Source organism: Anguilla anguilla, chromosome 18 (genome assembly GCF_013347855.1).
Source record: "Anguilla anguilla isolate fAngAng1 chromosome 18, fAngAng1.pri, whole genome shotgun sequence".
Lineage (NCBI taxonomy): Eukaryota > Metazoa > Chordata > Actinopteri > Anguilliformes > Anguillidae > Anguilla > Anguilla anguilla.
The window spans coordinates 24013788-24029823 of NC_049218.1; the positions used below are offsets into that span (position 1 = coordinate 24013788).

The window sequence follows — 16036 nt, forward strand, 5'->3', positions numbered from 1 at the left end:
CATACAATCAAATATTCACTGGATGGCTGCTGCATTTCTGTGTCCTACAGCATTGTTTTGGTACTATCACTATTTTTCAATGATAAAATGTCAATTGAAATCCCTTTTGAGATACCATGCGTATTTCTGATGCATTTTACTGCCCAATATTGCCTGCAACAAACTTGTTATCAAATATTTATTAGATATTTTGTGTTTTGCGACTTAATTTGGGGGGAGGGTGTTGGAATTGTGGTTTGCCATCTAACACTGAACACTGGAGTAAGTCGCTTGTTGTGCTTTCCACGTTCCCGTTTCTGAAGGTCAAGTGTGTCATTGGACGGCGATGTCATTTCCTGTCGAGTGAAAAACGTTTAATGTCCACCCCCCTATGTGTTCACGAAAGAAAACAATTATGAGAACAAACATGGGTGTAAATAATGGAGCTTCACTTCCTGTGTAAGACGAGGATCAAGAAGAACAAGAAGAACAAGAAGAAGAAGGACGGCAGACAAAAGACGGAGAAGCCCGCAGCGCCGGGAGCCAAAAAATTAATTTGCATTTGGTTTCACGCCACTCCCCCTCGTCTGTCACCGGCGTCCCCCTTTCTCCTCGCGCTCCTCGTCCACCTCGGACGCGCTGTTCCGGAGCTTTCCGGCGGGCCTTGGGAGAATTTCCAAGGCTAATTCTCCTCTTCAGAAGAACAGGGGAGCGAGATAATTACCTAAGCACCGAGCTGGGGCTAACCATCTGCAGCTGCGGGCGACGGCCTAGCACAGATGTGTGGAGCCTCTGATACCCCCGTCCCCCTCCCCGGCGAGGGGCCGAGGGGAGGGGGCCGGGGTGGGGGGACATCCAGAAGGCAATCTGGCCTGATTTGTCGAGGGTTGGAAGCGCTGGATGGTTTTTTCTCGATACTCGCGGGCAGCCAGGATTCGGGGGAGGGGGAGGGGGAGGGGGGGGGGGGGGGGGGGGGGGGATGGGAAGGGGGGAAGGGGCGGTTGGGGGGGGGGGTGGTTAATTTAGGAGCATTCTGCCAGATCGGCCTGGCTGCCTGCCAGAGGGTACTGAGTGCTTTGGGGCCTGAATCGAAGGCCGCCAGCTTGCGCTGGCTGTGTGATGTACATAGAGACATGTCTGTGTGGGCTAGCTGTGTGGAATTACCGATGCTAACCTATAGGAAGAGTTCGGTGGCTGTGTGATGTACATAGAGACATGTCTGTGTGGGCTAGCTGTGTGGAATTAGCCTACCTGTGCTAATCTAAAGGAAGAGTTTGGCTGCTGTGTGATGTACATAGAGACATGTCTGTGTGGGCTAGCTGTGTGGAATTACCTGTGCTAACCTATAGGAAGAGTTCGGTGGCTGTGTGATGTACATAGAGACATGTCTGTGTGGGCTAGCTGTGTGGAATTACCTGTGCTAATCTTAAGGAAGAGTATGGATGCTATAGTTCCTCAGGGTCTCTGTGCTGCTAAGTGTGATTAGTCTGGGATCACCAGGGTGGGAGGACTTGCTCAGGGTGTAGAGAGCCTTCTGCCTCGGAATGACTTTTAAAGGCTGGGACAGCTCAACATAATGACTGAACCGCTGCATTTTCACTAATTAAACTCCTCGGAAAAACAATCGAGCGGATAAATACACTTCTGATACTATACTCTCGGTTCTTTTTTAGCCTTGCACCGATGCTAATCGTCGGTGTTGGTTTCTGGTATTGGAAACGCAAGCACCTGACTCCAGTGACACGATATGCACACAAGGCAACAAAGCGAGATTTCCCCCGTGGCTGCAGCCGCATGCAAATCCATTCACGCGCCTTGTAGCAATATCGAGAGCAAACATCCTTCCCGGGCAGCCGAGGAACAGAGGAGGAGGCTCGCAATCCACAGAGGAGAGAGGCGCTTTTATTTCTCAGCAAGGTAACGTAGCCGCAGTTAATACTGTAGAAAAAGAACCACTGTAATCAAGATACTAGCAAACTGCAGCTGTGGGCTACTGCCATTCTCAGCAGTCCCGTTCCAAGTATCACAGCTCGTCAGGACCGTACATGCCTGGGATAAAATATCTGAAAGTCATCGGTTGTGTGAACAGAAATGGTGGCTACCGTCGCCGTGACTTAAGAACGTATTTACAGAGAGTCAGGGTAGACACTGGGTGGTTGACGAAAAGCACCACGTGCACAATTTGGCACTGGCGCGAGTCAGGATGTACCTGCAGCGGACCGGGGCTGCATCACTGGGGTGAAGCCTTGATAGAAATGTAAAAACGCTGAAGGACAGAACTGGACAGGACAGACAGACAAACCTGATGTGGACCATGTGCTCATCTCCACTGTCCACCTGGATTGTGGTATTGATCCTCTGCGTTCTGCCTCCTTGGTTACAGGCAAATTCATACTGAGAATCAAAGCAGCATAAAATCAGCGATGAATCATGCAACTGCTTTATATAAAAAAATATTTATTTACACGTCATGCACACACACACACACAAACACATATACACACAGATGCACACACACCCACAGAATTGTATTTATTCACTTAGTCCACACGCAAAGTCAACAAACTGCATTTTAAATAATATTAAAGTAAGTCCCATCGGGTGTTTGAGCCATCCTAATGTAGGCTAATGTGCAATCAAGGTTGTTAGCTTTGCGACATACAGATGGGTGACAAATTAAAGGAAAAACCAACATGAAGTATCTTAGTAAGGTGCTGGGCTACCATGAGCCGCCAGAACAGCTTAAATGCGCCTTGGCATGGTTTCTACAAGTCTCTGGATCTCTACTGGAGGGAAGGAACATCATTCTTCAAAAAGATATTCCCTCATTTGGTGTTTTGATGATGGTGGTGGAGAGCGCTGTCTAACACGTCGGTCCAAAATCTCCCATAGGTGTTCAATTGGGTTGCGATCTGGTGACTGCGAAGGTCATAGTATATGATTCACATCATTTTCATACTCATCAAACCATTCAGTGACCCCTTGTGTTCTGTGGATGGGGGCATTGTCATCCTGGAAGAGACCATTCCCACTAGGATAGAAATGCTTCATCATAGGATAAAGGGGATCACTCAGAATAACTTTGTATTGATTTCCCTCTAAGGGGACAAGTGTACCTAAAGCATGCCCCCCACAGCAACTTACTGCAGGGGTCAAGCATTCAGGCCTGTGCCATTCTCGCCCACTTGTCAAGAATATGGTGAAGGATGACTCATTTGACCATGTCACATTTTTACACATCTCTGCGGACCAGAGCCTATGGTTTTTGCACCACTGAACTCTCAAATATGCATTGCAAAGACAAATGCACATTTGAGAGTTTATGCACTGTACATTTGAGACAAATGCACATTTGAGAGTTTATGCACTGCGACCCTACTAAAATATCCCTCCCTATGAAATTGTCGACAAACTTGCTGACACAGTCTGATCACATCCTGCATTGAGAGTCTCACCTGAGGAAAAGTTGCTGTTCTGTTTTTCCTTACATATCGCACTAATGCACAAGCATCACGGTCATCGAATGTGTGCTTTTGACCACAATTTACGACCCTATTTACTGATGTCCATAGATCTAAATGCAGATGTCACTTTAGTCACTGTTCCTTTTGAAACACTAGCCAGTTGAGCAGGCTTTGTTACTGATGCTCCTGCCATCCGTGCCCCAATAATGAACTCTCTTTCAAAGTCACAGATGTTTTCCTCTTGCCATTCTGATACAAAATCAAGGTCAAATGGGCCTGCTCAGTATTTTTATACATGCCACAGAGCATGATAGGATGTTAATTGCTTAATTGTATCATGCAGTACACCTGTATGGAAGAAGCATCTGCATTTGTTATGTTTCTCCACTCAATAATTCAGGGTTTTCCTTTAATTTGTCACACATCTGTATATCCAATAAAATGTTCTAAAGAATGTAAAATATTATTGTATCCTTTATTTAAATTAAACATCTGAAGCGTACTTTCACAGTAACGTTTTCACATACAAAAATGTCAACGAAGACAGGATCGCTCAGTTAGCCTCTGTTTCGTTCCCAAATCAAGAGGAATCTCAGTCACTTTTACTTCTCAGAGTTTTAAATTAACCGACTGAAATAACTAAATAAAATCACGTCCTATTTATGCATTCAAATACATCATTGGCGTAATGGCATGGCATGCAGTATGCAATTATGTCGGCCTGTATAGAAGCTACTCTGTATCAGGGCCCTTGCCTGTCAAAGCAACAAAGACCACTTCAAACGCCATTCTCCCTCAGATCGCATTTCCAAATAAACAAGAGCTTAATAAACAGAACCAGCAGTGTGTTGGCCTAAAGAACAGAATACATTAAAATCAAAGAGAAAGAGAGTTAAAATAAAAAAAAATAAAAATAAACAGCTTTTACATGTTCGAGGGACGCCTTGACCACCCTGCCTCGAGTGCCCCGCCCCTCCCCAGCGGTCGAGCCCACCTGCTTGGGGGCGAGCCGCCGGCTGATTGGCTAATCACCGCGGAGCCAGCAATCAGCCGCATTGTGAGGACGGAGCGGCGGAGACTGGCGCCTACGTGGGCCCGAGCGGACGTCACCCCCCCCCCCCCGGCCTCCCCCCCCCACCCCACCCCGCCCCCTGCAGAACTCAGAGCTACTGCCCCCCCCCCCCAACAGCCCTGGCTCTTTCTGCACAATGAGATCATTACCGCTCTTCATTTACCCCCCCATTCCATCTCATTCAAATCAGCGTTCATTTATACTTTACAGTGGCGAGAATGTGTGAATTAATGACCACTCAACAACGTGCATGTGCGTGTACATAAATATGTATGTACGTATATACGCATGTATGTCTGTATGTATGAATGTACAGGTCTGTAGCAGGAAATTATTTTCTTAAAACTGTAGACCAAAGCAAACTTTTTAGACCAGGCCTTTTGAGCCCCCCCCCCCCCACCCTCATTTAAGCATTATGTATGTATGTAGTATGCACGTATGTATGCAGTATGCATGGACATACACATATGCATGATTCCAATCCCAGGGACTCGGTTAAAGCTCTCATGCTAAGTACATCATATCCTACTGCACAGTGTCCCCATGGGGCCTTGGTTTTTCTGCGCCGATCCTGCCTCCTACAGGACCACGAACAGCCGCAGGAAACCGGAGGTCTCCCACACGGACGCTAACCGAGCTCCAGCCACCAGGCCGGAGACAGACACGCCCAACAGAGAGCCTTCGAGGCCAGAACCGGACCCCAGGGAGAGGGCATCACCTGACCTGCAGCACTCCCCTCGCGACGAAGAGCCTGGCGAAGAATCCGTTGCCGCCGCCGGGGCCCGGGTCGGCGTAGAGGACGGTCCCTTCCGGCGCTCGGCTCCGAAACCTCACCGAGACGTTGCCCACGGCGCCCGGATCGATGCCTTCAAACTCCATGTAGGAGTCGCCAGAGTACCACGCATAGCCGAAATCTGCGGAGGGCATGGAGCAGGTGTGTCCCAGGTCAGGGGCAGTTAATATCCTCGTAATAACCCCTCCTCTGTGGGAAAAGACTGTATATTAAAGCGTAAAAGAGACAAGTTCCTAAACAAAGTCATCTTTTATAAATTGCATTAATAGTCCTGTATAAAACTATCTGTGCAGTGACGTCCCGACCTCACTAATGGATGCAGCACATAAATGAGATTAGTGAGGACACAGATGTAACAATGACACATCAGCAGACTCATAAAAACCCCGGTGAGCTTTTGTGGCCTTCGTGAATCTATCTCGGTTCCCGCTTTTCATAATAGATCACAGCTCTGGCTGAGTTTAGCGATCACATCAAATCAAAGAAAAGACGACTGGGAGGAAGAAAGCAACCCACACACATACACGCACACACACACACACAGTCACACAAACGCACACATCCACACACCCACCCCTTCCCACACACACACACACACACACAGGCACACATACACACATGCACACGCACACACACCCAGCCCTACCCTCTCCCACATACACACCCAACCCCAACACACACACACACACACAAACAAACACATGCACACACACAAACACACATCCACCTGCACACACACACACACACACACACACACACACCATCATCCACCCATTCAGCCCTCAGACATATTCTCGCGGCGCGCTGGCATAGACCACCAGGCCAGCTGGCACACTTTCACTAAAACGGCCGAGCTGCAAAAACAGAAACAGAAAAAAAAAAGAACTGCAGAATTTACGAAAGTATGAGAGCGGCGTGGACTCTCAGGGAAACTTAGAGAGAGAACTTAGTGACTGGCACATGGAAGCGGGGTGCGGAGCCAGAGCAGAGAGCATGAAAAACCTCTAAAAACGCCCCCGTTGAGCGGTCCGACTGTGAAGCAGCAGGTGTTGGGATTTAAATTGTGAAACGGGAAGGCTCCATAAAGCGAGGCGCTGCGCCCGGCTGCGGCCAATCAGCCGCGGGACGGCGATCCTGAACTGCGATGGCGCTCCGCGGCGAGAGGACCGCGAATCTCAGCGGACCGGCTCCGGAGGGGTGCGGGAGAGGTGGACGCACCGGGCACGTGCGGACGACACCTGGCTAACGCCCTTTCTGACACGGAAAGAGGACCCTTCCTCTCCTCTCCCTGGATTCCGTAATTAAAGTAGAATTCCCCCAGACTGGAAATGATCAATCTCAGGCTAATATTCTCAGCTGCATTATGAGAATCTTATAGCTTAATATTGAAAACGTGCACGCTGACACGTTGACAGAAGATGACTGGTTATTATGCTAAACTGTACTGTTGAAGTGTGCCGTCTAATATGATAAAGACAATGGCCTCGTTCACAAAAATTTTCTTAAATTACACATCCCAGGTGTATGAGATGATGAATGCTGGCTGTTTGTAAATTTTATGCACAATCCTGTTCGTGTGATTTGCATAAGGAAAAAGCCATGAACAAATACAGATAAGAAAAAAATGATGAATGCCGAAATGTTCTTGAAAATGTTCTTACATGCAGTTTATGATCAAATGTGATTGTACATATGTTTTATGAATGAGGCCCAATGTGCCTGGCTATAATCATGCTGTACAAGATAATCACTGCAATCTCAAAGAATAACAAGAACAAGAAGGAGGAGGAAGAGAAGGAGGAGAAGAAAAAGAAGAAGAATAACAAGGAGAAGTAGAAGGGGAAGGAGGAGAAGGAGGAGAAGAAGAAGACTACTATTTTTTAATTTGCAGAATACAGTCATTTTCACAGATTTCCATTAAAGGTATTTTGGAGGGCTAAATACCAGCATTTCAATAAATGATGCTCCAGGAAAATTGGCCAGAAAGTATCGGTGCATTCGCGTGATAAAGACAGCTGTCTTTCTCTCTCGGACCTCATGCTGTGTGGCGGCAGTGACTGGCTGCTTCGGGCCAAATGTATCAGCATTCCACAGTATGAGCTGCGCTCCAGAGGACTCTTTACCCAACATTAAAACTCATGCTGCAAAATTAGGCTTCAGCGAGCATGGGTTTGGGCTATTCATAAATATAACCACAGTCCTTTTTGCATGAAATAAGTCAACAAATGTCAACTTGTTCACCTTGCATATTTACTTGTTTTTTACGTAGCACCACTTCAGTCTCCACACAAGCATACACACACACACACACACGCACACACACACACAGGCACACACACATACGCACACACACACACATTTGTATTGCTATGCTTGTGAGGACTTCCCATTGACTTACATTCATTCCGTAAACTCTAACCCTAACCCTAATACTAACCCCAACCACTACATGCCTATCCTTAACCCTAACCTTACCTAACCCTAACCCTAATCCTAAATCCTAACCCTAAAACAGCCTCTCGAATTTGTGGGGACCAGCAAAAAGTCTCCACCTTGTGTCATTTTCCTCATTTTTCTATCCTTGTGGGGACATTTGGTCCTCACAAAGATAGTAATACATGCCCACACACACACACACACACACACACAGAATTACCATGCGCAAACACAATCCACAGACTTGATGAGCTTATGCCGCGTACACCACGCATTCACAAACACTCCATTATCTGAGATAACTGAAGCCGCTTCATGTGAAAGACACTCACTTCTGCCGGCTAAACTTCCATGGATATCACCTGCCAGGGTGCCAAATGGCAATAAACAAATGGAAATACAAAGAAAAAAAAACAACCCAAACGAAACTAAATAAAATGTAAATGTGTTTGTCTACCAGAGTGTCTTTATACCAAGCCTGGCCAACTGACCGCAATTACAGTAACTCCCATGACAGTCTTGAGAATTGTCCACAGAATGGCATTCTGTTAGTTCTTTTCCCCTATTATCAATATCCTTAGGTCAAGTTAAACTCCTGAACACCAAGGAAGTTATCATCGCGTACACTGGGCAAAGTGAAGAGGACAAAAAAGAACTTCTAGAGTGCTCCATTTATTCATTTATTTTTTTGGATCCTCAGAAATGTTTTTGGGAATGAAATGGAGAGGCAAGTAGCAGATGCTAGTGTTTCACTAGCCTTTCCTTTTAGACTGGTAGACAGGGCCCACACCATTCAGCAGGGTGCGCAGATTTAGTGAGAAAATACATCTCTCCGTAAGCCCACCGCAAAATGATCTTCATGTTAAGAATGACGTATATTAGGACAAAGCTAGAAACCTAAGAATAAACAGAATGGCTATGATTTTCTTCTGACCAGGTTATGCGATTCTACTTCATGATACCTGATACAAAAATCTGTCAGCCATTTCATTGTGAATATGAACACCCCACCCAGATTCGGCTGCTCGATAGCCATCTACCCTAAAAAGGAAACCCAGCCATTTGCGCAGGGAGACTTGTCCAATGCTTGATTAGCCAGAGGCAAATTGCCCTTCCCGCATAAACCAATAAAAATGCCGTAAATGTCTACCTCAAAGTCATAAATACACATGAAACTGCAGGCTGTGAGCAGTACTGTCGGACATGCCCCCCTCCCAGCTTTTCTCTGGACATTCCCTTTCTGCTCAGAGAGCCTTTTGGACACGAGGGCCTTGTAATTACTCAGCACCGAAACACGATTACAAAGGCAGTATCAGAGCTCCAATTAGCCAACCATTTTTACCACCTCATACATATATATGTGTGTATATATACACACACACACACACATATATATATATATACATATATATATAGTAAACTCCATAATGTTTTGGACAAAGGCATTTATTTTATTTTATTGCTTTGACTCTGTAATCCACAATTTTAGATTTGTAATCAAACAATTCACATGTGGTTTAAAGTGCAGCTTTTATTTAAGGGGATTTTTATACAGTTTGGTTTCACCATGTAGAAATTACCACACTTTTATACATAGACCCCGATTTCAGGTCAAAGTGATGTTTGGAACATTAAAGTAAAGTAAATTAAATTAGTCAGCTTTAGCACTTTGACAAATATCCTTTTCATGTGATGACTGCTTGAAGTCTGTGACCCATAGACAACACTAGGTGCTGAGTATCTTCTCTGGTGGTGCTCTGCCAGGCCTGTACTGCAGCCATCTTCAGCTCCTGTTGGATTCGAGGGCCAGTTGGCATAAGTTTTCTATTTCTCTCGGCATAAGAAATGTATGTTTAATTGGATGCAGATCAGGTGAATGACAGGCTATTCATGAATTATCCAGTTTTTGGCCTTGAAAAACTCCTTTGTTGCTTTAGCAGTATACTTGGGATCATTGTCTTGCTATAGGATGAAGCGCCATCCAATGGGTTTGGAGGCATTTGCTGGAACATGAGCAGATAAGATGCTTCTGTACACTTCAAAATTAATTCTGCTGCTGCTATCAGAAGTTACATCAACAATGAAGACGAGCGAACCTGTACCTGTGGCAGCCATACATGCTCAAACCACAACACCCCCAGCACCATGTTTCACAAATGAGGGGGGAGGGGTGCTCTGGATCTTGTGCTGGTCCTTTTGGCCACCACACTTTGCTCTTTGATCGACCTGATACAAGACCTTTTTCCAGAACTCTGCAGGTTCTTTTACTGTAGATACTTCTTAGCCAACTGTAATCTGGCTAACCTGTTGTTGGACTTAACTAATGGTTTCCATTTCTGATCTGTTGGACTGGTTCTTGAGGGTTATTCTTCATTACGGTGAGGCCTTGTTAGTGCTACCAGGCCCTTTGTGATAAGTGAGCTCACCAGTGTTCTCTTTATTCTTAATGATGTTCCAAACCGTTGACTTTGGTAAGCCTAATTTTTGGCCTATGTCACTGACTGTTTTTTCTTATTTCTCAGCCTCATAATGGCTTCCTTGATCTTCACTGGTACAACACTGGCCCTTGTGTTGACAAAAGGCAATAACAGACTCTAAAGGCAATCAAAAGCCTAGAATCAAGAGTAACACACATGACCCTGTAAAGCCATTTGTCCCATTATGGTACCCTGAAGTGGGAGGTTGGGGGGGGGGGAAGACGATGTATAAAAAGTGCTGGAATTTCTACATGGTGAAACCAAAATGCATAAAAATACCCTTTAATAAAATCTGAGAATCTACTCTTTAACCAATTGTTTGATTGGAAATCTAAAATGGTCGAGTACTGAGCCAAATCAAGAAAAAATGTAATTTTTTCAAATGTTACAGTATGGAGCTCACTGCATATATAGTTTTTTACCATGGCCCTAGAACAAATTTAATGGACAAATTAACTGCTAGTAGTTGAATTTATTTTATGTTTATTGTGGTAGTAATCTATACCAACTACAGCTTGATTAGTTTCTTATATTATTAATAAATCCTTTTTTTAAGTTGCTTGGCTTCATCAGATTTCTTCTGTCAGGCATTTAAACAAAGATCTCACAGACATCACAGAACATGACTTCAGTGAACTACTTGAGCTTATTTCAAGGGGAAGACAGAAATGACTGTGTAAACCCTCTTTCAAGATGAAGTTAAAAAGACAGGTGCAAATACTGAACTTATAGACATGCCAAATCATAATATTGGCAGAGGACAAGTGGCCACAGATTCATAGGCAGTTGATTTTGAAATCATAAAAATAAGGACAAGTAGCAGAGAGAGCAAACGGTGTTGTGCACATACTTTCCTCACAACACAGAAAGGGGATTCTTCCTGCTTACATCATTTTTACAGGTGTGAAATGTAAAAATGTCAGGACATGTAATATGCAGCGGAATATCACTACATGCATCATGCTCCGGGTCTTTATCTATTTTCATGTACAGACGTAAAAATACATTTTTGATGTTTTCGGGTGCATTTTCCCTCTAATTATATACAAAAAAACGAGGATTACAATTTAGGTGCAATGTGTTAATTCTAATTATCAACTGCCCATGTCATGTTTTAATTTGTTATAATGGAGTTTCTTAACAGGCTCTCTCTCCGTGTGCCTCTCAGAAAGCCGGATCTGAAAGGTATAATTTCATCCTGGTAACGCAGAGCTGTAATTTCTTTCATCAAGAGTAATTACAAAGAATTCCCACTGAAAGCTTCCTTTTCACCACCGAGGTTCAAGGTTCGCGTACACACGGCTCACACGGCTACAACACGCGACTTCGCACGCGGCTTCAGATCTTCAATTAACGAATCCTGGAGCCGGCGAGCGACGCGCAAGAAACTACCCGCAGCGAAGACGAAGCGGGAGGATTCACAGAGCGACAGAGCCACGGCGGAGAGCGAAGTGTTTTCAGCCGTCCGAGAATCCGTTATGGTTAATATTTGATTCCTTCCCGCTGGTGTTTGGAGAACACGCTGAACCACAACAGTACAGTATACACCGCTTGCGCATTTGTGTGAGAATGCTCTCCATCTTCATTGGCCATCTTGTTCTTCAGCTTTTTCTTGATTGGCTCACTTTAAAAGCATTCCACGTCAAATCCAGACATACTTCACTGGAGACTCTGCATTGAACCAGTAAGGCTGTGGGTTAAATACCAGCCAGTTTGTAATGAAGACGTAATACCCCATCGTCTAAGGCTTCATGGATTCTTCCATACCATGCATCTGAACATACAACAGTAATGATCAGCAGTGTCATTTACTTTTTAGGCGTTATATTATTATTTTGTACGTCTGTCGTGTTTCCCGTCAAATATGGCTGTTCACAGGAAATGAAAGGGTGAGACTGTATTCAATTCGGCCAGCAGATGGAAAACACCCCCACACACACCCACACATCCAAACACATACATTTACAAAATAAATGTGATGTGGGCTTCAAATACATGCCGCACACTCGACCATTTCACAGGAGAGGTGTCACGGTTTCTGTGCAGGGTAGATCATTTTTCTGTGCCTGCACCGGCTCAGTGGTTAGCATTCCGATTAGCCACTCGGCTAATCGTTATTTTGGTGTGTGGGGACGATTAGTTCGAGCTTGCAGATTAGCCACTCGGCTAATCGTTATTTTTTGGTTCCTGTGGGAGGATTGTTCCTGCTTGAACATTCCATGCATTCCTGCAGGGTTACCTCTGATCTGTTTCACCTGTGGGTTGCTCACATCTTCCGCTGATTACCAGCCACACCTGTGGCTGGGTATTTAAAGCGTCAGTAGGCAGTGGAACGGTGCTTGAGTGTAACGTGTTTTGCTCTAGCCAGTTCCCTGTTGTATTTCTGAGCAAGGTGTTAGGAATTTAAGAACAAAGAAATTTAAAAAGAATTCTGACTTCAGTTTGTTTGTTTTTTTGGGGAAAAAGGTATTAGGACGGTATATGTCCAGATTCTGAGGCTGGCGGTTTTAAGGGGTTATTGTGTCACTGTTGGGGCACAAACCTTTCTGCCCTTTACTAACCAGTTTTCCCCCCTGGTTTTAGTTGGCCTCAGAACGTCTTCTGTTTGTTTTTGAAAAGACATTTTCTTTCTCTCTACTTCGGGGCGAAGTCGTTTTTTCTTCTTTTCTTTTCCCTGTTCCTTTATTTTCTTTATATACTCCTTCTTCCTCAGTTACCCGTTTAGGGGTTTATTCATTTTTTGGGATACATCCCTTAGGAGTATAGCACCCCCTTCTTATTTCGTCTCTCACGAGACTCAGTGGTTACTGGAGTGCCCCTTTGGTAACTTATAGATCCCCTGTTTGGTCGCGTCTGGTCTTCACACTTCCCCTCCCTCACAAGAGGTGAAAAATGTTGCGAAATCACAGAGAAAGATAAAATATGATCCCCATCTGTAAGACCAAGTCAATAACAAACATGTTTGAAATGTGAGAATTTAGTTTTGGGACGGCAACATTATGGTGAATCTAAAGCCTGGTGCATGCCTGAGGATGACTGGGCTGATTTTGGACCCGATTCACCCCTTCCTGATCTGAGGCTGTTATCCAGTTATTTTCCCAGATAATCCTGGAGTGAGAGGCATTTGCAGACAGAATTTTAACCCTCCCAACGGGGTTGCCCCGATTTCAATTTGCAAATAAAACATGTTTGATATTTATGACTGAGAATCCTGTAGCATGCGGGGTGCCACTGTGATGCACTCTCAAACGAGAACCTTCAGCAGCCAATGAGTCGAGCTGTTTGGGAAGTGGAACATTTTGTTTTGCTCTGAAGCCACGTTGGATTTTTGGCAAGATCCCAGTTTCTGAGAGTTGGGATTTGTGATCATAAGGACAAATATTAACTGTGTGATGATCCATCTAATCAAAATAACACATACATTGTGCTTATTTTACTCAAAAAAGAGTGGTATATTAGGTAAGTGAGGTGTATAGACCAGAAATTCCAAAAGAAAAAGAAGTGTAAAACTTGACAATGACTGGGAATTAAGTTAGTAGAAGGTGTAACACAACACTAGGTGATAATTTATGTTTTATGACTGCTTCATAAACAGTTAGTTTTAACTGCCCAATTTAGGATGGGAATACAAATGATAGAATCATGGCATGAACACAACCCAATGGTTTATGGGGAACTACACTGACCACAGGCACCTGCAAATATGAGCAGGGCTAAATAAATACACCCTCCTCACACCTGAAGGATGTATTTAAAACAAGTATTCCAACTATTCTGACATAATGCAAGTGTATTGGATGACAACAACATGCTGCTGTGAAAATATATATTTCAAAAATATTATTTATATTAATTATTATCAAATGTCCCTTTTAGTGTATGTTTCAGCATAGGGGAATATATGGTTCTTAAAATTATCTGCAAGGGACAAAAAATAATTTCTGGCTCTCAGGAGGTTATATTTCCAATGTAAGTTCACATTCAGTCTTATCTATTCTACCCTTATATGCAGAAAAAATAAATAAGTAAAAAAACAAAACGCATGCAAATGCATGAATTATCTACACAGTAATCACCCAAACGAGGCAGCTACAGACCTCACACGGTAAATAACATGTCACAGTGGCCTTTATTCACCCGGCTTGCTTATTATGTGATTGAATCGGAGTGCTGCATCGCTCGAAACAGTCTAGTTAAAAAACAGAGCCATCTGTGTACATCAGGAGGGGTTGGCTCGCTCCTCTAAACTGCAGAGCCGCTGTGCCGAGCCCTGACGAGAGCGGGGAGGGAATACTGATCATTTAGCCGCGGTCCAAACCGTGGCCTCGTCGACACCGCGTGACGTCACCGGGGCGTGGGTGGTCCTTCGGAATCCACACAGCCGATTGGCCGGGGGCAGGCGTAGCCAGAAGTGCAATGCAGCTGTTTTAAATCGTCGCAAGAGTTCTGAATGGAAACCCGGCGTGCACGCGCGTCAGCTACCTGCAGGGGGCACCGTGGATCAGCGTTAAAATGTGTTTGCTCGACAATGATGCCCCCCTAATCCGCAGGACGCTTAATGTGTTTACATTTTACGCCTTACTCCTGCACAGCTGAGCAGTCACCAGAGCAACTCGGCAATTCATAATCTGTGGCCCAGAACAACAGCGGCTTGTTCAAATATGCAGCGCCATACCCGCCATTCACACCTGCTACCTTCTAGTAACATGCTCCGTTCCCCGCCTGTCTGAGACGAGTTGACGTCCAAAGGCTTCAGAGTGCTTTCGGCTAATATATATATATATTCATATTTATATATTGAATCAGCCCATTCAAATTGCCCATGTAAGCGTGTCTGAAACGTACATTCATGTATAAATAAAAATCTTACCCCTTTTGATTTGTTTTGAAGGACGCGTCACTTGAAATGAGGCCGCAGCCACCTTGTTAAAACTCAAGTACTGTAAATAAATTAATAAATAAATGAACCGCTCTTCCTTCCCGTAAATGTCTTTGAATTTGTCATACGTTTTCAAAATGTAAACGTCACAGGCGGGGTACGAACAAGGACGCAGCGAGGGGTATCGGAATTCCTTCTTTTCTTCGGCTCATTCACACTCCATCGGAGCCGGAGACCCGGGTTCACGCGGAATGTCTGATGAGAGCCAGACCCCGATTGAGAAAGCAAATGCATTACCTGGAGAGGGTGGGGGGCGAGGGGGCTTCATAAAACTCAAATTCATTTTTCACCAGTCGGGGCCAAGGAATCAGATGCATCACATTCGGATGAAACATACGATGATGCAGACATAATAAATACATAAATATAAGGTAAATTAAATTTAACTGTGCACCAAATAATACATTGGAGGAAATTATAACCACACAGAATAGTTCTTTCTCCGCTAGTGTCCTTTGGGTGTGTATGATGGGACAGATGTGGAAGCCATTTTGCGACAGTTGACCCTTCCTTCTAAACACACCACGCTTACGGAGCACTTGCTAACGTGCTACACAGCACCGCGCCGAACGCCGATGAAACCTTCGCCGCTCCCCCGCCCTGTCCTGTTTCAGAGGGCGTGGTCCGCGGATTCCTTCACTCTTCCGTGAGCGGCGAAGCGCATAACCGCACGAGATACGCCGGGGGAAAACGGCTTCGCCGAGGCGGGAATTTAATCGCGCAAGTTTATTACACGCCTCATTGTATGCCGCGGTGCGGTTTCTGTCGCCCACGTCGGTGGGCAATTTTGCGACGTTTGACTACGTTTCCCATCGCTCGCTGGCTTACCGAGGGTAGTGATGCTGATAAAAACTTAAAGTGGACTGAGAGTTGAGC

At 44.8% G+C, this 16036-nt stretch overlaps 1 protein-coding gene across 1 annotated transcript in view; it reads right to left on the minus strand.

Annotated features, from left to right (window-relative positions):
- The window catches only part of eys (eyes shut homolog), a 184547-nt gene that overhangs the window by 121487 nt on the left and 47024 nt on the right, over positions 1-16036 (minus strand). The window contains exons 9-10 of the mRNA XM_035400963.1: positions 5239-5429; positions 2282-2373 (exon numbers count right to left, since the gene is read on the minus strand). Of these exons, the coding sequence (XP_035256854.1) occupies positions 2282-2373; positions 5239-5429 (283 nt within the window). The remainder of the gene's footprint in view (positions 1-2281; positions 2374-5238; positions 5430-16036) is intronic.